The sequence below is a fragment of the Equus quagga genome, chromosome 10 (genome assembly GCF_021613505.1).
Source record: "Equus quagga isolate Etosha38 chromosome 10, UCLA_HA_Equagga_1.0, whole genome shotgun sequence".
In the NCBI taxonomy this organism is placed as follows: Eukaryota; Metazoa; Chordata; class Mammalia; order Perissodactyla; family Equidae; genus Equus; species Equus quagga.
In genome coordinates this window covers 42,419,484-42,444,260 of record NC_060276.1, presented here as the reverse complement: position 1 = coordinate 42,444,260, position 24,777 = coordinate 42,419,484, and the positions used below count along the sequence as shown (strand labels likewise).

At 39.8% G+C, this 24,777-nt stretch overlaps 1 protein-coding gene across 1 annotated transcript in view; it reads right to left on the bottom strand.

Annotated features, from left to right (window-relative positions):
• Nucleotides 1-24,245, bottom strand: part of NOX1 (NADPH oxidase 1) — a 28,476-nt gene extending 4,231 nt beyond the window's left edge. The window contains exons 1-13 of the mRNA XM_046672853.1: nt 24,221-24,245; nt 18,835-18,989; nt 15,468-15,563; nt 11,612-11,722; nt 11,288-11,372; nt 10,793-10,944; nt 10,508-10,689; nt 10,287-10,419; nt 3,604-3,699; nt 2,816-3,051; nt 2,438-2,600; nt 1,854-2,000; nt 1,535-1,659 (exon numbers count right to left, since the gene is read on the bottom strand). Coding sequence (XP_046528809.1) covers nt 1,535-1,659; nt 1,854-2,000; nt 2,438-2,600; nt 2,816-3,051; nt 3,604-3,699; nt 10,287-10,419; nt 10,508-10,689; nt 10,793-10,944; nt 11,288-11,372; nt 11,612-11,722; nt 15,468-15,563; nt 18,835-18,989; nt 24,221-24,245 — 1,706 coding nt within the window. The remainder of the gene's footprint in view (nt 1-1,534; nt 1,660-1,853; nt 2,001-2,437; nt 2,601-2,815; nt 3,052-3,603; nt 3,700-10,286; nt 10,420-10,507; nt 10,690-10,792; nt 10,945-11,287; nt 11,373-11,611; nt 11,723-15,467; nt 15,564-18,834; nt 18,990-24,220) is intronic.
• Between the last annotated feature and the right edge of the window lie 532 nt (nt 24,246-24,777).

Here is a 24,777-nt window from a genome sequence, read left to right as displayed (position 1 = left end):
AGGAGTGAAATTGCTGTGTGATGTGGTAACTCTACATTTACTATTTTGCGGGAATTGCCGCTTATCCCAAAGTGTTGCAATGTTTTACATTCCAACAAACAATGTAGGAGGAACCCTCCTACAATTTCTCCAATTCCTTGCCAGCTCTTATTGCCTGTTTTTTATTATGGCTATCCTAGCCCTCTGTCCCCTTTTGTATATTTACTTTATTCCTATCTACTGGCTCCTGTTCAGTCTATAAAAATGCTTAGATTGCCCTTACGCTAAATAAACATTTCCTGGACCTGCCACTCCTTCAACGCTGTTAACCACACTTCTCTAATATTGCCTTCTTTGGCTTCTGTGACGCTGCGTCTCCACGTTCTCCTGCTTGTCCCTGGTTCACCTTTCTCCCTTCCCACGTAATGTAAGCATTCCTTAATACTCTGTCCTCTGCCACTCTCTCTCTCCTGGCAACTTCATCCATTCTCACAACTTCTACTATGGTCAACTTGACACAATAATTAACATTGTCTCTTTTGCTTATATGCTGCTTTACAGTTCACAGAGCATTTTTATATATTGTCTCGCTTAATATTCATGACAATCCTGCAAGTGAGTAGAGCAGGCACCTACCAACATAAACCATATTTTACAGATGAGAAATCTGAAGATCAGGGGGGTTTCTGGCTCAAGGTCCCAGAACTAGAAAGTGTCAGAACTACCATTAGAATCTAGAATCATCTGAATCTGAGTCACCACGTGTTCTCACCACTGCCCTCGTGAAGCCTTTCCTGATCACCCCACGAGGGCATAGACTTTCCTTCCCTCGATGTCCATGTACCTGTTTCATGGAGTGCATCGTTCTGCTTTGAATTGATGGTATGCATCTCTTATTAAAATGTGTGCTCCTTGATGGCGAGAACCATATGCTATTTCTCTTTCATCCTCCAAAGCTTCTAGAATAGTGAGTGCTGAGCTTATGGAAGGTAACAAATAATGTTTGTGGAAATGAATTGATCTTCACCTGGTAACTTGTTCCAGGAATTTCTCTAACACCATCAGCTTAACCTCCTTCCCAACGGGATGGCTGATTTCCTGGCACCAGGTTTTCCTCTATGCTCCAGCATGCTTCAAAACCCCTCCAGAAAGACCTAGGTCAGGTCATCAGTTAATTAGGTGATACACTCCAAACCCTTGTTACTTTAAGTAGAGGTCATTAAGGCCAAAACCAACGCATTTGAATTGTTCCAGTTCTCTACTGTGTTTGGTAATACAGATTGAAACTGAGTCTCCTTGCCTCACTGTTTGAATGAGGGCTTGCTGGGGCATCAAATATCTTCTCATCAATTACAATATCATGACCCTTATTTGGCTAAAACCCTAGATGAAATTTCCTCAGTTTTAAGCAAGAATCTAAGCTGGTGCAAAAAGTTTCTGCCCCAGAGAACTTTTCTGCCCCAGAGATCTTTTCCCAAGAGTGTTCAAGGTGCTGTAAGACATTTCCTAAACCCTAACTCTGCAAACTCAACTAACTAGAGGAGCATACACTTACTTGGGATGGGCAGTGGCTATTGCAGAAAACTCATTGTCCCACATAGGTCTCCCAAAGAAGGTTTTCTGCTTCAGACCTGTCAGGATGTCAGTGGCCTTGTCAAAGTTTAATGCTGCGTGACCAGCCTGGAGTCAGAGAAATAAGAAATTAGAAAAAGCAGTTCTATAGCTGTCTCTCCCTTCAGCCACTTTTAAACTTGGGTGTGAGGGTGAGGGCAGGTAGAAAATCATAAGAAATTATTTCCAATCAGCATGCTCTATCTTTGATCCAAAATTCATCTTGCATCTAACATGGGAATTAGCGTGTTGTTTGGACTCACGATGTTGCTGTTCCATCCGGTAAGGAAGAGACGGTAGTTTAGAAAACCCACTTTGCCTAAGTCCTCCATCTCCTGTTCCAGGGAAGCCAATAGGTCATTGAACCAGGCAAAGGCACCTGTCTCCCTGCAGATCCAGTAGAAATAGATCTGGAATCAGCAAGAGAGAACGTAACATTATTAAGTGCCCCTTACGATGTGCACTGTGGTGACGTGATTATGTTTATATGCTCTACATTTGTTGATGAAGTCTAAGGGTGACCTGAAAAATCACCTCTACAGAGCCGCAGACCTTAAGCAGCATGAGTGTCCAGAGTCCTGACAACTTCCCTTATGGAAAGAAACCTCCAACATGATCTTTGGTTCAAGGTGATTTTAAACTCCAAATTGAAAATGAAGACCCTGTTCTTGTGATAAATCTGTAGAAGCAGACACCTTGGCAGAGAGAAGTGATCACTCACTCTCATAACTCCAGGGGGTGGGGGGTGGTGGTGGTTATTCTCTTATCCATTGTAAAGAGCTTAGGCCCTGAAAGCAATGGACCTGGTAGGCCCAGAGCAGATGAAAAGTGGTATGCGGGAGAGTACCGTTTGTGTTTTGAGCTTGCGATCATCCTGCCGGAATTTGTACCAGATGGACTTCAAAATGGAAGCAAAAGGAGTGACCCCAATTCCTGCTCCAACCAACATAGCCACTTCATACTGGAAAACATCCTCACTGACGGTGCCAAAGGGACCATCCACCTGAATCCTGGCAGAAGACAGAAGACAATGGGCAAGTGAAGTCTCACCTGCACCCCAACCTCAAACATCCTTCCAGATACATAGCTGTTCCCACAGTTGACTTCTGCCAACTTATTTTAATCATATTCTATTGTACCAGACTTAAGGTTCAACGAGGAATTGTTTTCTCTTTTCTGCCTGTCTGCCTCCCGGTCTGGGACTCTGCTGCTCTCAAGGACCTACCTGGGAAATGGCGAATGCTGTTGTTCAAAAGCCCTTATGAGATTTTCTGTCCAGTCCCCTGCTGCTCGGATATGAATGGAGAAGAAGTCTTCCTCTGGAGCAGAAGTCAGGGTAAAGGGATGCCACTCCAGGTAAGAGATTGAGGGGCACTTAACAAAAATATACTGTCCCACTTCCATGCTGAAGCCACGCTTGGTCAACTGCAATTCCAAAACTTTGGATGGGTGCATGACAACCTATGAATGAAGCACAGAGACCAATGGAGGCAAATCCAAACGGCGACAGGGGCAGGCAGATAAAGTAAATGAGTAAAGCTGGAGGGCTGGTGACAGTGGTGAACTGCAAGCACGAATCCTTTCTAAAGGGGGCAGCAGTTACTTAGTCCAGACAACGGTTGCACTACGGAACCGTGACCCCGCATTATCAGGTTGCCTGATTCTTCAAGAGAAGCCAGAAATGCCATTTTTTAATGTGAAAGCCGCCATCCAGATTTTTAAATGTTAGCAATCAATTCGACTTTCTAAACAATCAGAGTGTGGGCCAAACAAATATGCCTGTGAGCTAGACCTGGCGCAGGCCACCTGTTTGCAGCCTCTTACATAGACCCATGCTCAATGATTTCTGCCAAATCCCTCTTTCCCATAGTTCTGGCCGGCGCTGGCGGAACTGAAGTATGTGGCCTCCAAGTCCTTTTTTATTCCCTTCAGGGTGACAACATGGCCACTGATTTCTATAATCAGGAAGAATGGAAGTCTTATCCCAGCAAGGGGAAAGTACGTATTCTTTACCTTGATAATCTCAACCTTCTGCAGGGAGCGATAACCTCGGAGAATGATCCTTTCAAATAAATAAAGAATGAGTGGTGCAAGGATCCACTTCCAAGACTGCACAGAGAGTAAAGAATGGAGTTACACATTAATCTCTCGTTTAGGATTTACTTGTGTAGCAGTTCAATCCTTCATTCAATAAAAAGTTTATTTAGTTCTCTGGCGCTTATCATTATTAAGCCACTAATTTCACCAAATTTTGAGGATGGAAATGGAAAGGAATAAACTACAATGGTTTTATTTGCTAATCTGTTACTCATAAAGCAGATCATTTGCTGAAATTTTACAGTTCTCACCAGGAAGCAAAAGAAAAGCACAGAAATAAAATACATGGTAATTATATACATATCTGATATACATTCTTAAATTATATATAAAATAATTTTAGGAATCCAAGACTGTTTTCCAGAACAACTTGTCCAATCTGAAAAACCAACAGAGAAGGTAAATGTGAAATAGAAGCAGATGATTAAAAACAAAACAATCAAAAAAGGGAAAGCACGCGGCTGACACTATTGGTAACAACAATATATAAAACTTGGTACTTATCCATCACCTCTTTTCTCAAGCACTCAAAACACCTAACATAGTAATATACTTTTTATCTTGTACACATTTTTTTAAAAAGCAGACTTCCTATCCCTGAGTTCTCAAAGGTAGCAGGTTGCTTCCATATGCACAGGAGCTACTAAAAATGTATATGCTAGCAATGCGAAGTCATGTGTTGTCTTGTACAATTGCTCGGGCATGATACATCAGAATATGTGCAATGAGGTTTCTTATGCTGTTTCTGGCAAATAACCTCCTTGGATACCTCTGGGGAGGAAAGGTGCAGAAATGGGGCTAGTAAACTTGAGAGTGGGCATTTTACAATTTGATGTTACTTCTTATTTGGAAAAAACTCCCAGCTGAACTCAGAAGACATGAAAAAATATATATTTAAGAAATGGCTAATAACAACGTGGGAAAAAAACCTGCCTCAGAAGTAATCAGAGAAATGAATATTAAAACAAAATAGCAATCTTTCACAAAGGATCCAAGAACATACAATGAAGAAAGCAAAACAAAAGAGCATTTTAGCCTCTCAAGTTGGAAAATAGCTTTAAACAATAATGCCGCCCATTGACTGGGATGCAAAGAATTGGACATATTCACATGTGTAACTGGTAGAAGTGCAAATTAGTAGCATCTTCCCAGAGAGCAATTTGGCAATATATCCCAACAGCCTTGAAAGCATTCCTTCTCTTTGACACAGGAATTTTACTTCTAGGAAATGGAGCATAAAGTAATAATTAAGGTATGTACAAAGTATAAGAGTATAGTAATGGCCACATTATTTACTAAGAAAAAAATGAAAAAAAAAACAGTATACCATACAGATTTTTTTGTTGCCCACATCAACTGTCTTTTTTTAATTTTAATTTTTATTTATTGTTTGGTTTTGAGATATAATTGACATATAACATTATATTAATTAAAGTGTACAAGATAATGATTCAATATTTGTATGTATTGTGAAATGATCACCACAATAAGTCTAGTTAACATCTGTCACCATACATAGTCACAAAAAATTTTTTTCTTGTGATGAGAACTTTTAAGATCTACTCTCTTAGCAACTTTCAAATATACAATACAATATTAACTGTAGTCACCATGCTGCGTATTACATCCTCATGAATCATTTATTTTACAACTGGAAGTTTGCACCTTTTGACCTCTTTCACCCATTTCGCCCACTCTCCCCACCCCTTGCCTCTGGAAACCACCAATCTGTTCTGTATCTATGAACTCGTTTTTTTTTTTTTTATTATTAGTAGATTCCACATATAAGTGAGATTATATGGTGTTTTTGTTTGTCTGTCTGACATTTCACCTACCACAATGCCCTCAAGGTCAATAAAAATGACCATGTGGGTGGTTTCCTTTGCCATGAAGGGGCTTTTTAATCTGATATAGTCCCATTTGTTTATTTTTTTCTTTTGTTTCCCTTGCCTGAGTAGACATGGTATTCAAAAAGATACTGCTAAGACCAATGTCAAAGAGTGTACTGGCTATATTTTCTTCTAAGGGTTTTATGGTTTCAGATCTTAATTCAAGTCTTTAACCCATTTTGAATTAATTTTTGTGTATGGTATAAGATGATGGTCTGCTTTCAATCTTTTGCACGTGGCTGTCCAGTTTTCCTAACACCATTTATTGAAGAGACCAAATCATCAACAAAACGAAAAGACAACCCACCAACTGGGAGAAAATATTTGCAAATCGCATATCTGACAAGGGATTAATTTCCAAAATATATAAAGAATTCATAAAACTCAACAACAAAAAAATGAACAACTCAATCAAAAAATGGGCAGAGGAGGTGAACAGACATTTTTCCAAAGAAGATATACAGATGGCCAACAGGCACATGAAAAGATGTTCAGCAACACTAATTATTTGGGAAATGCAAATGAAAACTACAATGAGAGGGGCCAGCCCAGTGGTATAGTGGTTAAGTTCGTGTGCTCCACTTCAGCAGCTTGGGTTTGTGGGTTCATATCCTGGGTGCAGACCTACACCACTCATCAAAGCCATGCTGTGGCAGTGACCCACAGACAAAACAGAGGAAGAAGGGCACAGATGTTAGCTCAGGGCCAATCTTCCTCAAGCAAAAAGAGGAAGATTGGCAAAAGGTGTTATCTCAGGGCCAATCTTCCTCACCAAAAAAACAAAAAACTACAATGAGATATCACCTCACCCCTGTCAGAATGGCTATAATTAACAAGACAAGAAATAAGTGTTGGACAGGATGTGGAGAAAAGGGAATTCTCATATACTGCTTATGGGAATGCAAACTGGTGAAGCCATTACGGAAAATAGTAAAGAGATTTCTCAAAAAATCAAAAATAGAAATACCATATTACCCAGCTATCCCACTACTGGGTAGCTATCCAAAGGACATGAAATCAACAATTCAAAGAGATTTATGCACCCCTATGTTCATTGTGGCATTATTCACAATAGCTAAGACGTGGAAGCAACCCAAGTGCCTGTCAATTGATGACTGGATAAAGAAGATGTGGTATATTTATACAATGGAATACTCCTCAGCCATGGAAAAGACAAAATCGGGCCATTTGCAACAACATGGATGGACCTAGAGGATATTATGCTAAGCAAAATAAATCAGACAGAGAAAGAAAAACACCACACGATTCCACTCATATGTGGAAGATAAACAAACACATGGGTAAGAACAGACCAGAGGTTACCAGAGGGGAAGGGGGTAGGGGTAGGGTGAAAGGGGTAAAGGGGCACATATGTATGATGATGATGGAGAAAAACTAGACTATTGGTGGTGAACACGATGCAGTCTATACAGAAACTGAAATATAATGATGTACACCTGAAATTTACACAACGTTATAAGCCAATATGACATCAATAAAATTTAAAAAATGACCATGTAGAAAACAATGACAAAAATGGTATACCATACAGGTTTTGAGAACAAATGTTTCAGAAGAATATTTGATAACAGAGGAAAGCATCCATGACATAGATCAAGGGGAAAAAATTATTACCTCTGGGTGGTAGAATTCTGTGAAATTTTCACTTTCTTTTAAACATTTCTCTGTGTTTCCCAAACTTTCTACAATAAACATGTATTATTTCTATAATTCTTAAGTGGGGAGAATATGGAGAGAGTATTTTTTTAATGTTTATGGAAGAAACAAATCAATACACTCAAACAGATTGCAAAACTGGGGTATTTATTGTGTGACCAATCAAAGCAACCTCTGAGTTGTAAGTAGCCCTTCAAATAGGCCAAATATACCTAATCTCAGGTAATAGATGGGAACAAGACAAAAGTTGAAGTGCAAGGTAAAACAGGGGATTAACCGCCTTAGCTAGTAAGGGGCTGATCAAGCTTTATAGCTTCCTGCCCTTAAGGGCCTCTCGTCTACTGGTCAAATAATATAGCAAGTCTTTGGATATAGCTTATAAGTTCCTCTGACTTTAGGAATGAAATGTGCTGTTAACATATGCCAGGCATGTCCTTTAAAATTATTTTTTAAGTAGCTAATACATGTACACGGCGCACAATTCAAAAGAACAAAAGGGTATACAATGAAAAGTAAATCTCCCTTCCATCCCTGTCCCCCTGCTGCCAGGGGCAGTCAATGTTACTGTTCTGTGAATCCTTCTGGAGAACATGCATTTAAGTGATAATATTGCATTAAGTGAAAATGGTAGCAGACTATACACACTGCCCTGCCTTTTTTTCATTTAACCTCTTAGAGACCGGTCCATATGAGTACATATAAGAGATTCCTCTTTCTTTTAAATGACTGCAGAATATTCCATTGTAGGAAAGTCCTATAATTTAACTAGTCCCTACTGATGGGCACTTCTTTCCAACCTTTTGTTCTATCAAGCAGTGAATAACCTAATACAAAAGTTAACACATATGAAAATATATTTTTTAGAATAAATTACTGGAAGTAGAATTTTAAAGTTTGATAAATACTGCCAAATTACCCTTACAAGCAGTTGCATACGTTGACGCTCTCACCAGTAATGCATGAGAGCATTGCCAACCTAGCACACGAGTAAATATTTTTATCTTTGCTAATCTGTTAGGTTAAAACAAAAGTATCTTAATGTAGTTTTATTTTGCATTTCTTCTATTATGAATAACATTAAGTGTAATTGCATATATTTAAGATTAACATATATCTTCATTTCTGTTCATATCCTCTACATATTTTTATCAGGTTGTTAGGCTTTTTCTTATTGATTTATAGGAGTTATTTACATATTCGGAAATTAGTTCATGGTCTGTGAGTTGTAAATGCTTTTCCTACTTAGTAATTTGTCACCTGTCTTTATTTATGATGGATTTTTTGCCATAAAAATTTATAGATAGATAATAAAGTTGGATATTTATATTTATTCAAATTTATTATCTTTCCTTTTCTTATTTAGAGGTTATTTTCAATAATATTCCAGTATTAGAAAAAAAATTTCCCATGTGGTCTTAGGGTGCTTTTATGATTTCTTTCTTTCTTTTTTTTAATTTTATTGAGGTCACATTGGTTTAGAACATTGTGCGATTTTCAGGCGTATATCATTACAGTTCAGTTTCTGGATAGACTGCATCATGTTCACCACCAAAAGTCTAGTTTCCACCTGTCACCGTACCTATGTGCCCCTTTACCCCTTTCACCCTCCCCCCACCCTCTTCCCCTCTGGTAGCCACCAATCTGTTCTCCTCCTTGATCCACGCATCCTTGATCCATATTTTAGTGTAAAGTGTGGAATAAAGAAACAGCTTTTTTTTCTTAGATGGCTATTTTATTATTCTAAAAGAATTAGTGAATAATCTATCTTTTTTCCCACTAAGTTTGAAATGCCAACTTTAGGGGATTTTTTAAAGATATTTTTCTCTTTCTAGATGAGGTATGAGCTGTTGCTCTTGATTCTGCATGTGATTGAAAGAGTTTAACCATCCTCAGAGCACATTGATGCACCACAAGTCAACCTTTCCCTTCAATTTATTCCTCAATCTAACATATTTTATGAGGAACCCATAACCATAATATCCACTATAATTACCCTGAGGCACACCTCAAGTTTGCCTGGAACCCAGTTCCTTGATCATCCACTACTAAAAATAATTTCCAAGCATGTTCTTATAACACCAAAGACGGCTGACTTCAAGAGTGTTTCAAAAACAAAGTTGAACTCACAGAAACAGAGAGTAGGAAAGTGGTTAACCAGGAGCTGGAGTGGGGGAAATGGGGAGATGCCGGTCAAAAGGTACAAGCCTTCAGTCATAAGATGAGTAAGCTCTAGGGATCTAATGCACAGTATGGTGACTATAGTTAATAATACAGTGTAGTACACTTGAAAGTTGCTAAGAGAGTAGATCTTAAACATTTTCACCACACAAAAAAAATGGTAACTCTGTGAGGTGAAGGAGGTGTTAATCAACCTCATTGTGATAATCATTTTACGAAGTATACATATATCATTATCACATTGTATACTTTAAATATATACAATTTTATTTGTCAATTACCCCTAAATAAAGCTGGAAAAAAGAATGCGTTTCTTCCCCCACAAAATTGACTAGGATTTCACAGCAAAGCTTTGGGACAGTACAGGGGTCAAGAGCACAATCTTTGGAATTTGAAAGGCCTGGGCTTGAATTCCAGTTCCACTAGTGACATACAGTGAGAGCTTGACAGTTTTTTTCATCTCTCTGAATCCTAGTCCTTTTCTCTCAAAATGAAGACAAAAAAGTACCTTTTTTGTCATAGTTTATTGCTATGTATAAATGAGAGAATCCATATTATGCAGCAAACCTGGCACATGGTAAACACCATCAATAATGTGGGCTGGCACTCTCAGCTTTGGAAAGGGTCTCACAACATACAATAACCATTAGTCCTTCCTTTTCAGGATCTCCTGCTAATGATAATTCCCTAGGCTGTTGCCAGTGACATTTGAGCTCCTTGGAGCTCCAAGGAAGGAACCTTGTGGCTGTATTCTCCATAGGACCTAGCCCAGGGCTGAGCTAATAACGGTAATAATAACAGCAACAACAATAACAGCTCCTAACAAGAGTCTATCCCTGTCCATAGGGTTCTTACCTCAGGGGCGTGCCCTTCAAATCGGGGATTCTTGCAGCTGGGGTGATGATCCTTCCACGTCTGGAAAGACTCTTCACACTTATGAGGATCACTCTCATGCATGCTCTCTTGTGTTTGGCCCCGAACAATTCCACTGAGACAGACAAAGAAGGACGGTTTGAGGCAAAAAATTTACGCAAGGTCAGGAGCTGGGGCACGAGGATGGGGTTTGAGGACCTTACCCAATGCCGTGAAGCCCTAAGCCGATGAAGTAGATGACAAATAAATGGTGTGTATACCAGAAGACCTCAAAATAACTCCTCCGGATAAACTCCATAGCTGAAGTCACCATGAGAACCAGAGCTATTGTGATGATCACTCCAGTTAGACCAGCAATGGTGGTGAATGTCACATACTCCACTGTCTGTGAAAGGAGAAATTTCAGCCTGATACCACGTCCACCAAGGATACCATGCCCTTCTTGCTCATGCTCAGATCCCAGACGCTTGGCCATTGAGTAAACTCACCATGTCTGGGGAGTGGAAGGGATTTAGCCAATAATTCTCCTCTTTCTTATCATTATACAAGCTGGAAAGAACGGAAGCAAGAGATCCATCTGTGGCCTTTCGGCTATTGCTGTATCGTTCAAAGTTAAACAGGTGTGCAATGATGTGAATAGCTAAATGGGAAAGATGCAAAAGAATGTGAAAGGTGTCTCGGGAACATCATGGCAAGCAGCCTTCCCCAGAAAAGGAGAATCCTATATATAGTGTCTAGCAGAATGCTGAGTCCACAGAAGGTGCCCAATGAACCTTGATTGCAGAGAACTCTAAGATCTTTTATATATTCACTCTGTTCCCAAAGGAATATAATGTAAGTTCCATGAAAATAGGCCTAGAACAGTGCCTGGCAAATAGTGCCAATTATTCAATAAATATTTTTTGAATGTCTATATGCATGGATGAATGAAACTAGACTCTGAAGGCCCAGGAGCCTGCAGTTTTGTGGTTTGCCTCAGTTACCTGTGTGTAGGCAGATCATATATGCCACCAGCTTGTGGAAGGTGAGGTTGTGATCCAGTTGCTTTCTCAGGGTGCTCCTGCAAAACTACAATGTAAAGTGATCAAGGTTAGGTGTCTCCAGGGAGCTTTATGAAATTCACTAACCCACAACCAACATGTCTTACACAGAGCGTGCCAATGCCACTCACACTTGCCCATCCCCTTGGCTGCCAAAGGAGACCTCTGGCTTCCATTCCTCAGGGCTTGGTGCTGGGCTGTCCTCCTGAGGAGGCAGGGCCCCTTGTTTTGATTGTGATAGTTGACCCACGAGTGGTTGGAACTCACTGAGCACGTGCCCCTCAGGAAGGACAGCAGATTTCGACACACAGGAATCAGGATCAGCATGCTGTTAAAATTCAGGCAGCGAGCAGAGGCTCGGGCCCAGGCCAGTGCCGACTAGAGCAGAGAAGAGAAGAGATCATCAGCTGCTGCATCTCACCATCTAGCAGCTAAGCACAGGCCCAGTCCACTTGTCCAAGACCCGGAAATGGGCAGGCTGCACTTCCTCCCCTCCCTCTCAGTAGCTAGCACAGTCAGTCCAGGCTCTCTGTTTGCAAACCACAGAAAATTCACTGAACTTAATATTGAATTAAGAAATTCCTGTGACGGATTGGAAATGTTTGACTATACATTTATCAATATGAAAGTGAACAGGATTTAATGATTCCATGTTAACAAATACATTCTATGGATGTACTACTTTGTAAGAATTATTTTTGCTTAATATGCTCAATTATGATTTTATTATTTGTCATTTGTAAAACAATCTTGAGGATCATATGTATTTTTATTTGCATTTTAAATAAAGCATATAAATTTAGAGGTATAATTACAGACGGTGACTATTTTTTCTCTTTTCTGTATTTTTAATGTTGCAATTATAAGCATGTAATAATCATGTAATAAAAACAATAAAACATGTAACTGCTTATAGTTAAGATGTCTTTAACAACTGAATAAAGTTTAGGTAAAATTAGTGAATCCCTCAGAGGAAAAATTTTAAACTTAGGTAGAGTTCTGAAAAGGGAGAACTTCCAAGAACAGAATTTCAAACTGATTTCCTTGGGTAACGAGGCAGCATACATCCAGATCAGTCTGATTCAGCAGTAGAAACTGCTAGAAAAGGAGACAAGAAATCAGTGCTTCAAAGAAGTATTTGGCCCAGAAACAAGCTTGAGTATGTATAGGCTGGATGGAACATGCTCAACTCCACGTAAGTTCGACTTCTTTCTTCAACTGTACAACTGCTCTCTGAGTTGGCTCTACGTACTTGGGCCTGCAGACTATAGAGTGTGACAATCTCGCAGGAGCAGTAGCGGAGGTAGTGGCGGCAGCCACACAATTTTTTTTTTGCACTTGGTTGACTGGCCAGCCTTTCATGTGTGCCTGTCAGTGACTTGCTAAAAGGAAGAACATGTCTTGGAATTAACAATTTCTCGGCCTTTTTCTAACAATCTTTTCGGCACAAAAACTATTTTTCCACACGACCTAACCCCAGGACAACATGGCATTGGTTTAATAAGCCAGGTCAAGATCTGCCTAGCGTCCATAATGGCTGACGATGTCAGGCGGTGCAGTGAGCAAGAGCTGCCCTGCTGCTTTCCATTTCTGGTTCTTCCACATGACCTGCGTTCTCTCCCTCTGCAGAGTCACGCTCCGACTGGTTTTGGTAGAGACAGCCTGTTCCATTTTGAAGTAAATTTTCTCTGCTCATCTCAAAGATCTTGCATTTCCACACTGGCTCCCACAGCTTGCTTATTTGAGTCACAGAGGTTTCTTCAAGCTAAAATTGGCAAGTGAGTTGAAAATGTAGGACTACAATGTCACAGCTCCATATTCTGTGGGGGCTATCTGTATGGGATGAATTCTTTTTAGAGCAAATCTTTTTCCCCCATTGCAGCACATTGAAATATCTCAACTCATGTTGATTTTTCAACAGCGACACTAACTGATGTCTAAGTCAACTGCTGCTGTCATTAATGCCTCATTGACTATGGATGTAAACTCCTTCCTCTGCTACTTATTTGCTCTGCTTCATAATAAATCAAATAATTCTTTGTATTTTCCTAGAGGAAGCATGAATTCAAGAAATACTCTACAGAATGATTCAATAAATTATGGCACCTCAACGCCATGGACTATTACGCTCTTCAAAGGATGAGGGCCACATGCAGTGGTGTAGGGGTGGTAAATGTTTAACAACCAGCTTCAGGGGAAGGCGGAGGTCTCGATTTCCAGCACTTGCCAATTTACATGACATAAATACTCCCACCAGGACAGATTTCAAGATACCAACTTGATGTCACTGAACACCACTGAAGGCAGAGTTGCAAAGAGATGCACACAACTGGCTATTGCAGGTTGGTATGAGCTGGTTTCAGCACATCGCAGTGACATACTCACATGGAAAGATATCTGAGATACATTAAGTGTAAGAAGCAATTTCCAGCCAGTATCTACAATGTGATCTCTTTTGGTTAAAACGAAAAAACTCTGTGTCCTACTGTATGTGTTATCAAAACTCATGAACAGTGCACCAAAAAAGAGCAAATTTTACTGTATACAGAAAATAAATAAGTGAATAAGAATAGTACCTATCTCAAAAACAACAACAAACCTGTATGTCTGGTGCATTTGTGAGTATGTCAGTGTGTCTATGTAGATACACACACCAAACTATTAACAATGTGTGGTTATCTCTGGGGAGTAGGATGGGAGGGCGTTTTCACGTTTTACTTATGCACTTCTAGATCGTTTGATCTCACTGAAAGCAGCATTATTTACAATTAATTTTTTTAATAGAGAGGATTTTTAAAAATAAAATGTCCACAGGATATCGGCATGATTCATTTTTCTGCTGCTTTTTGGTCATAAAGCTGTTCAGCTCTTAATAACTAGTCACATTTATTGCATCATTCTCTTAATAAAAAGCTATTTTTAAAACAAATTAACACTTCCTTTGGAGGTATAGTTTCCAAAGAAGGATCAAGGACCAGCATTTAAAATGGAAAACAGCAGGGTGAAATAAGCCATGGACAGAACATTCAAATTAGTCGTGATCTCAACATGGATCCTTTGACTATGGAAAGAAAAGAAGGACTTTTAAAAAGGTCAAGCTGTCTTTAAACATGTACTTTGGGTGGGTCTTTGTGGAAAGCTAACAAAAAAAGGCACCGTCAAGGTGAAAGCGATTTAACCAAATACTGCACCTGTTACTGAATAACTGACTACAGGTGTGGAAAGCTAACCAAAAAGGGCACCGTCAAGATGAAAATGATTTAACCAAGTCCCACACCTGTTACTGAATAACTGACTACAGTTAGCAGTCAAATTTGTTTTTCAAATCAGGTAGTGGCCAGATTAATGAGCATGTAAAGAACTATTTTCTCATCTCCATGCTTCTTCCTGGTCACCTACCCACCGCCAACCCTTGCCCCTCTGTGCTTGATCTGCCACTTCCCCAGCCTTCTCCGTCTTGCTACTCTGACCTGACCCCACCTTTGTGCAGGCCCTGAGTTCTGCAGCACCACCCACTGCGTAGACCCCCCGCTAAGTATCCCTCTCATTTGATAGAGAGGTGTTGTCTGTAAGATCAGTCCACAGTGGTGATTTTCAAGTTGCTCATTTGTTTTTAACCAAACTCTTTCTTCCAATCACAAGCACGAGTCCCTAAGATGGGTAAAGGCTGCTTTGGTTGAAGTAGGGGCAGGAGCAGAGGCACTGCCCACTTAGCCTTCCCCTCACACCCTGCAGGGGCGCCTGAGTCTCCGTGGAAACCAGTTTGAAAATCACCGCTTAATAGTGTTCTTTATTGTGTGTTTTCATTCTTAGGTCCGGGGAATACACCCCAGATAGTGCTGTCAGATTTAGTGAACAAAAATACAGGATGCGCAGCTAAATTTGAACTTCAGATTTTAAAAAGGAACAATTTTTTAGTATACCCATGTCCCATGCAATATTTGGAATACACTTATACCCAAAGAAGAATTTGTCGCCTTTCTGGAATTCAAGTTTCACTGGGTATCCTGTATCTTTTCTGGCAACCCTAGGCCAAGAGGAAATCAGGGCACTGGGTCTCAAAGGGGCCAGGGTCAGAGAGAAGGTAAAAACAGAGTTCCACACTCCACAACGGTGTACTCACCCCCAGGATTTTTCTTGTGTAGAAGTACTTGTCGGCCTTCTCATACAACAGGAAGGCATTCACAAACAGGAAGACATTCAGCCCCAACCAAACAGCCTAGAGGAAGAAAAAACAAGCAAAGAGTAAAGAGAAATTTGAGTATGAGAAGAAGTAGACGAGGGATAGGAAAGAGTGTCACCATTTTGGCTATTTTACGTTTATCTGTTCTCGTTTTAAATGAGTACAAGCTTGTTGGTATCTAACTTACTTTCAGAGTGAGTTAGCACTTCAAGACGCGCATTAGCCGCCAACAAGCAGGATCAGCAAATCAAGGCCCATGGCCAAATCCAGCTCACCACCTGTTTAGTACAGCCTACAAGCTAAGAATGGTTTTCACATTTTTTTGTTTTCACATTTTTAAATGGTTGGAAATAATCAAAAGAAGAATAAAATTTCATGACGTGTGAAAATTGAATGAAATTCGAACCTCAGTGTCCATAAATAAAGTGGTACTGGAACTTAGCCATGCCTACTTATCTCTGTATTGTTTATGGCTGCTTTCATGAGTCAATGGAAGTGTTGAGTAGTTGTGACAGAGACCATACGGCCTGCAAAGCCTAAAATATGTACTACCTAGCCCTTTACAGAAAACATTTGCCAACTTCTGGACTAGAGCATTCAAACCATTGCACCTAAAAGATGGCAGTAAGTGAATAAACGGATTTCTAAAGAAACGAAGAATAAATTTAACATCTATAACGATACCCATCTGAAAAGAACTAAACCATTCCAGATGGGCCTGCCTCTTTAATTACACCCTGACACACATTTTCCTGTTTTTAGATTGTGAGAGTTTTGGCAAATTAACCTATCATTGCTTTGGACTAATTTGAGCTCTTAAGACTGCTTTTGTCTATCCTAGGCTCTATCTCTGTACCGGCAAGGGGGGAAATTTGGAACCTACTGCCCATTGCCTTAGAGACCAACCAAATGGACTCTAGCCAAGCTTGGAGTTGCTAGTCTGTAACTGAGCAGGACTCTAGGGCCCTGGGATGCCTCCAATATATATCCTTGGCCCCAGGATGGATCAGAACCATCTCAGCCCCACGGGTAGAGGACCCTAAGCCTAGAATGGCCCATTCAGATTCCCCAGATCTGGACCCTTCACACCTCTAGCAGCATGGCATAGGGATTTCAAGTGTGATAGTGGAGTCAAACTCCTTGGGCTCCAAGTCTAGCTCCACCAGTTTCTAGCCCTGTAATCTTAGACAGACATGTGATTTAACTTCTCTGACCCTCAATTTCTTCACCTGTAAAATGAGGATAATAACAATATCTACCTCACAGCAATGCTGTGAGGTTTACATGAAATAACGCATGTGAAGTGAATAATACAATGCTTGGTGCATAGGAAGGGCTTAAAAAATGCTGGCTATAGAGTTGCATCATTAGCACACTGGATTTACCAATCATTTTCTTCCTGAATCCTTTGCTCAGACACCCTTTCCGGAGTTGAGTGTCTTCCAGAGATTCTTTGATCCTAATGGAAAAAGAGAGATGAAAGCCACAGATCCTCAAGATTCAGAAGACAGAGGAGAGAAGTTTATTTAGAGGGAGCAGAAATATTTCAGGATCCGAGAGGGACACAGACACAAAGAACTCTGTGTCAGCTCATCCTCAATTGTTGGCAAGGTGCATGATGACATATAGTGACATCTGGGATTAGGGAATTCCATTTCCCACCTTGACTATCATTTCCTCCACTGTGAAAGGAAAAGAAAGTGGAGTTGACGACCTGGCAGAAAAGAGGAGTAAAATTATTTTTTGAGTAATTTATTTTTCATTTAAAAACTTAGTGCATAGGAGTATATGTCAGAGATAGCAAGAAGTTGGAGCCTGCCAGCAGGATTGGTGAAGGATGGAAGTTCAAAGCTAGATAGTTAAATGTGGAACCACCACCATGGGCAATGAACTCTTCAAGCAAAAAATAAGAGAGGGATAAAAAGCGCATAGGATTTTAAAGCTAGAAATATCCCCATATTTGTATCTAGTCACTTCATTAATCCCCTCCGCACACATACACACACAGATGACTTAAAGTCTAGAAAGGATAAATAATTTGATTAAAGTCACTCAATTAATAGCAGAACTGAAACTAATTCCCAGGTTCCCTGTCTCCTTCACCAGCACAAAGGAATTAAATATAGGGCATTGCATGTTGAAAACATAAGTCATAGGATAACCTGCCAAAATAAGCATGTGGCCTTTGACTAAATGCAAAACAGACAACCCTCCAGGGGAACATGATTGCTCTGGACACCTTTCTCCCTGGAGCACCTGGGTAGTCCTATGGGACCCAAAGAAAACAAAGGAGGAAAGAGAGAAGCCCAGAAGGAATAATGACATGAAGATCTAGGAAAGCGATGAGGGAGGGACACAGGGAGTCCCAGGCTCAGGGGTGGGTCAGAAATGGAAGAATGAAGTGGGGAAAGGTGTGTGTTAGGAGGAACGGATTGTGCACACGTGATGTGTAAAGGAGTTCTGGCCTGAGCACTGGGGAGCTGGGTTCTGCAATCAATTCACTGTGTGACATCCGGGTCTTATTTTCCCTTGTAAAATCAAGGAGCTGGTTTCCATCTGCACCATGCAATGCCGTAGCTGCTACCACCTGCGGCTACTGAGCACTTGAAATGGGGCTAGTCCTGACTGAGATGTGCTTTAAGTATAAATTACACTTCAGATTTCAAAGACTAGGAAAAATAAAAGACTACAAATTAGCTCATTAATATTTTCAATATTAACATTTTTGATATATTGGGTTAAACAAAATATACTACTAGAAATTAAATTCACCTATTTCTTTTTACCTTTCTCAATGTAACTATTAGAAAATTCAAAAATTTCATATGTGGCTCACATTGTATTTCTAGTGGACAGCCCTGGATCAGATGATCTTTAAGGTCACTTTTATCTCAAACATTCAGTGATTTTATGCAATCTTGATGTGAGCACTATAGGAAGGATGAAGAGAAATGACTGCTGTATGGCAGTAGTTAGAAGTGATGGAAGAGAAGACAGAAAATGAAAACTGCTTGAAATTCCAATTACTTGTGGCTTGATAACATGAACAATTGCAGATTGTCTCTTTACCAATTAATTTCTAGAGTTGGATTTTTTCCTTTTCTGAAATGGTGAAATATATCAAACAAAGAAGAACATATAAAACATACATACATAATTCTAGAGTTTGACTTTTTAACTAACTGGCCTTGATAAGCCTAATATTGGCATGGAATCTTTCCCTTTCAAAAAGCTTTACAAATATTAACAAACATGATCTCTCCTTACTTTGCTAAGAGTAATTAACAGCAAATGAAACACTGCCTACCAGAATCAAACCTGAGATCCCGTGGTTAATTATCCAGTTTCCCATTGTCAAGAGGTGACTTGGAATCTCTCTAGGCAGCAGGGAAGATTCAGCAACCTGGATTCTGGAGAAGTTCTTCAGGGTTGGGACTTTTCTCCAGCTTAGTGTCTGTGAGTCTTTAAGATGTGAAAGAGGCACATCTACTCACACAGCCTCCAGGAATGAATAAGTGCATGTTGCCTTCCTTCTCTGGACTATATTATCAGCTTAGGTAGACCAGCCCTACCTATGAGAGCCACAGGGGTTTTCCCTGGTGGGGTTTATGTTCCTTCATGAAATAGAAGTCTTCTTGGTTGAGAACATTCTCTCATCATCTTATCAACATGACCTAATATGAGGAATTGCCTTCCTTGATGTGACATTTGCTATGGTTTCTCGCAACAACAGTAGGCTAGTGCTGTAAAAAGATGACCTCGGGAGAAGTAGGGCAGAGAGTAAGCACGTTAAGGAAGTTGCTTTAAGGTAGGCTCTCAGAAGAGCTGCTGTATCTGCCAGCTGCGATTTGGACTTCAGTATCTGGAAGATGATCAGTATCCTGGAGGATGAGCTGGCTCTGGGGAGAGCTTGACCAGCTGGGAGGACAAGTGAAAAGAATGGCCAAGTAGAATAAGAGAAACTTTAACAGATATAAATGTACACCTCAGTTCAAAAACAGAGTCAGGGGCCAGCCTGGTGGCAGAGTGGTTAAGTTCATGTGCTCCGCTTTGGCCGCCTAGGTTTGACAGGCCCAGATCCCAGGCACAGACCTAGCATTGCTCGTCAAGCCACGCTGTGGTGGCATCCCACGTAAAATAGAGGAAGGTTGGCACAGATGTTAGCTCAGGGCTAATCTTCCTTACAAAAGAAAAAAAAAAAAACAGAGTCAGAATACTCAAAACAAGGGAGGTGATTATCTCTTAGTATAATAGATTAGCTAGAGTTGTGTAACCAGTTCTGGGCACTATTTTTTTCCTTCTTTAAAATGGTAAAATACATCACACACAGAAGGTATATAAAACATATATATGTAATTTAAAGAATAACTTTAAGGAATGAATATCTGTGTACTCACTACCTAGGTTAGAAAAAACAGAACTTTTCTCTCCAGTATCTTAAGCCCTGATCACGTCCCTCTTCTTCCCCTCTCCCTCCCCCCAGCCGGTGCAACCACCATCCTGAAATGGCGGGGGGCGGGGGGGATCCATTGCCTTGTTTTTCTTTATAGCTTTATCAACTAAATGCATCCCTAAATAATATATTGTTTAGTTTCTCCTGTTTTTGAACTTTTTAATAAATGGAACCTAGCTGTTTCTATGTATGTATGCTTCTGTGATTTGCTTCTTTCACTCAACATTGTGTTTTTGAGATTCATACACGTTGGTACATGTAGTTTTGCTTCGTTTACACTACTATACAACATCCCATTACATGAACATGCCATAGTTTATTTATTTGTTCTACTATTGTTGGATATGATGATGAAATAATGTTAACGGGATGAGGTACATATGCTACAGTTTCTCTAGGGTATATACCCTGGAGTGGAAGTCCTGGGTCCTGGGATTTGCACATGTTCAACTTTACATGATGCCAAACCCTTTTCCAAAGTGCTCACATAAATGTATACTGCAATGAGCTGTGAATGAGAGTTGAATTTCCTCCAGATGCTTACAACACTTGGTATTTTCTAGACTTTTTTATTTTTACGATTCCAGTGAGTGTGAAATACTATTTTATTGTGACTTTAATTTTCCTTTCCCTGAGTACTAATGAAGTTGAGGATCTTTTAATTCCACTATTGGCCATTTGAGTTTTGTCTTTTAAGAAGTGCCTGTTCTAGTTTTTGGCCTGTATTTCTATTGGTTTATTTTTCTTTGGCTATAGAGCCTTAGAGCTCTCATTATTAATCTTTGATTGGTTATGTTCATAGCTTGTCTTTTCACTCTCTTAATTATGTTTTCTGATGAATAGAAGTTCGTCATTTTAATATACTCGGATTTACCAGTCTTTTCCTTTATGATTTATACGTCTTTTTTTAGAAATCCTTCACTACCCAGAGATCATTAAGATATTCTCTTATGTTTTCCTCTAAAAGTTTTATATTTTCCCTTTCACATTTATGTTTTGAATCCATCTGGAGTTTATTTCTTTATGTTTGGTGTGAGGTAGGGGGTCCAATTTGCTATTTTTCCACATGGAAAACTAACTATGGCAGCACTATATTTGAAAAGTACAGGTTCTTCGCTGATCTAAAATGTCTGTTTTATCGTATATCAAATGTCTATGTGCAAGTGGGTTTGTTCTTGAACTCTCTGGTCAGTTCTTCCATGCCACTGCCTTCATTTCCAGGGTTTTCTGTTAAGTCCTGACATGGGATAGGGCCAGTTGCCCCGCCTTGTTCTTCAGGAGTGCTTTGGCTATTCATGGCGTTTTTCACTCGCACATAAATTTTAGATTCAACTTTCTCTTGCACCTCTTTTTTTACATTTATTCCTAAGTACTTTATATTTTCTACAGGATTGTAAATTATACCTTTTTATTTTAATTTTTAATTGTGGCTATTATAAAAAAAAGTGCAAAGTTTTTACGTTGTAGGGGAGGAAGACATTTCCTATTCCCAAATGTGGGTTCGTCTGGCCGGAGAACGAATTAAATTCACATGAGACAGAATAGCAAGAGAAAATTAAACCAAGCTTTATGAGGAACCATGGCCCGGGGACTTTCTTCCCGAAGGAAGAAAGGGCACCGAAGAAGTGGGGTGCACATAGTGGTTATATACCCCCAAACAGGGTGTTTCACATGTGATTGAAATGTCCCTCCCACAATAGTCTCAAGATTGCCCTATCGGCACAGTGCTTGATGGACACAGCAGGTAGTGGTCTGCTATCTCGGTGGGTGTAGCAGGAGGCAAGTCGATTGTCTGGAGCTGGGCTGTCACAGGTGAGCACAGCAATCAGTTCCTAGCCTAAGGAAAGATGCTTAACCCTTAAAGAAATGCCAACGTTGGGAGGGGGAGGGAAGTCAGTTACAGGAGGTTACCAGAGAAGCACAATAAAATGCAGATTTAAGTCCTTGCCTTTGGTATTGATTAAGAGTTTCTAGAGAGGTCATCTCCTTTCTTCTTCCTGGTACAGAGAGGGAGGCACCTTTACAGATAGAGATTTACCTTACAAACGTAAATGTGTCCTAACAAAGGGCAAGTTCCATTGCTCAGAGCCTCCTTGCCTGTCCCAGTTTATCAAAAGCAATGAGCCTCAAATAATCCTGATGCCAAAGAGACATATCTTGGGGTGGCCAATTCCAGGTCCCCACAACGTATTGATTTTTGTATCCAGCAATGTAGCTAAACTCACTCATTATTTCTAATAATATTTCTGTATTTAGTCTTTTAGATTTTCTACAAACACAGTCATATTTTTTGGTATAATGACAATTTTATTTCTTTCTTCCTGATTCTTATATCTTTTATTTCTTCTTCTTGACTTATTGCACTCACTAGAACTTCTAATACAATGTTGAACAGAGGTAGTAATAGCGACTCCCTTTCTAATTGCCAGTCTCAAAGTGGATTTTTTTCAACATCTCATCCTTAAGTATGATGTTTGGTGTAGCTTTTTGTAGATACCTGGCTATATGTTCTTATTTTACTGTATTTTAGGCTCAAAGTTAACATTTATTTAGAATAAGGAGAGAAATCATAGCACATTTTTAACAGGTTTATTGAGGTATAATTTACATACCATAAAAATTTCCCCATTATAAGGGGAAACGCATAGCATATTTTATATTTTAAATAGCTGAAAAATCTATTCAATATCAAAAACTCATACAAATAACATAATACTTTCATTAGCTGCCTAACACACCTGCAACTTAGTGTCACAATGCTGAGTGAAATTAGCACAGTGAGCGCTAGGAGTGTTCTTGGAAGCCATTCCTGCACTAAGACAGCTAGCACTAGCAATCGACTAACTATACACGGAAGCGTCAGTGAACCACATGATACACATTCTCCTAAACCCTCAATAAATATACCATCAATGCACCTTCAATACAAGACAATACAATAAAGCTAAGGAGCTTTATTCCAGAAATGCTCATGGCCACTCCAGCATTGCTTAACTTGAGGGGAAGTGTGACAGAGGGGAAGGAGGAACAGAAAAAGACAGTCATCTTAACCATTTGCAGTCTTACTTTTGCAAACTTTACAAAAACACTTGATCATGCCCAAGACCACCACTCTTTAAAAGAGAAACTAAAGCCTGCCCGTGGGAGGGTTACGAGGATGACGTAATGGTTCAAAACCATCCCGTATTAGGAACTGTTAAAGAACTTAGGGAATTTGGCTTGGAAAAGAGGTTTGCCAGGGACAGGAGCTTACCTATGTTTTCGGGGGTTTTTTTTTGGAGAAGGTTTAGTTTGTTTTGTATTTGGACCCAAGGGGTCAACCTAGGACTGGAGGCTCTAAAGTAACCCATTTTTGTTCAATATAAAACAGAATTTTCTAACAGAGGTGTTCAAAGAAGTGAAGAGGTAATGAATTTCTTGTTACTTGAGATGTTCAAGGGAAAATGAACAACCCCTTGCCAGCTGTTTTATAGGGGAATTTCAGCACCAGATGGATGGTTAAATGTCTTTGAAGTATCCTCCAACCTTGAGATCCTGTGATTCGTTAAGAGAATGATTTATATTCTAGATAACAATTTATGTATTACCTAGTGGATTATATACGCCGTGATGAATGGAGCCTTGTGTCTGTGGGTAGGGGCCCCCATACTCAATACCAGAGTCCCAGGAAGTCAGTTGATAAGTTGATGAGCATAGAATCTGAGCAAAGATAATCAGATGATCTTAATGGAATATTATCATTAAGCTTCAACAGCAGGATCAGTTGGACTCTTTCAAAATTAGATTATAACAGCTAATCCAACTACAAGATTCATGCTGCAAATCTGAGGCCCCTCCTCCTTGGGCAATGCTGGACACACTAAAAAATTCTTACCATCAACTTCCCTTTTTGTAACTTCTCCAAGAAATTCCTTTCCTTCTTTTGGCTCTAGACATCCTAATACTTCCCCTCCCTCTTTGTTTCTCCAGACTGTCTTAATATTTGCATTTCCCAGGTTTATAGATTGACCTTCTTTAATCTTGAGGTCGACTGCTTCCTGGAGTACTTAAACATCAACGTCATTAGTAATTTAGCCACAGTTATCCTGTAGGCTGCATTCATTTGGAAAGATTTCCTGTAGACGGTTGATCTCACCCAGGGTAGGTGCATTTTTGTAAATTGTAAACACAGAGCCCCTCCCTGACTTGCTGGCTCTGTCTTCTTCCTGATCACTGGTCACATCGTTTGTCCCTAACTTACCTTTACAATTACAATCCTTGTACATCTTTTCCAGGAATCAATATGAAACAGTCAGTGCTGAATTACTAACAGTTTAAACATGTGCTTAGAACACTCAGAAAAATGCTTTTAAGAATTTGATTGTTGGTGTTTCAAAAAGAAAAATTTAAGTGGTCATGATGGGAAAAATTGGTACTTTGCTGTATTTATTTTGCTGTCGTAATTGTTATTTTGGGGTTTTTTTGGTGAGGAAGATTGGCCCTGAGTTAACATCTGTTGCCAATCTTCCTCTTTTTTCTTCTTCTCCCCAAAGCCCCCCAGTACCTAGTTGTATACCCTAGTTGTAAGTCCTTCTAGTTCTTCTATGTGGGGTGCCACCTCAGCATGGCTTGATGAGCAGTGCCATGTCCTCGTCCAGGATCTGAACCAACGAACACCGAGCCACCCAAGTGGAGCACGCAAACTTAACCACTACACCACGGGGCCAGCCCCTATCATTGTTTTTAAGTTGAATCCATAGAGAATGGTGTTGAGTGGACATCCTTCTCTTTTTAAAGCTTAGAGCCTCCAAAGGTATT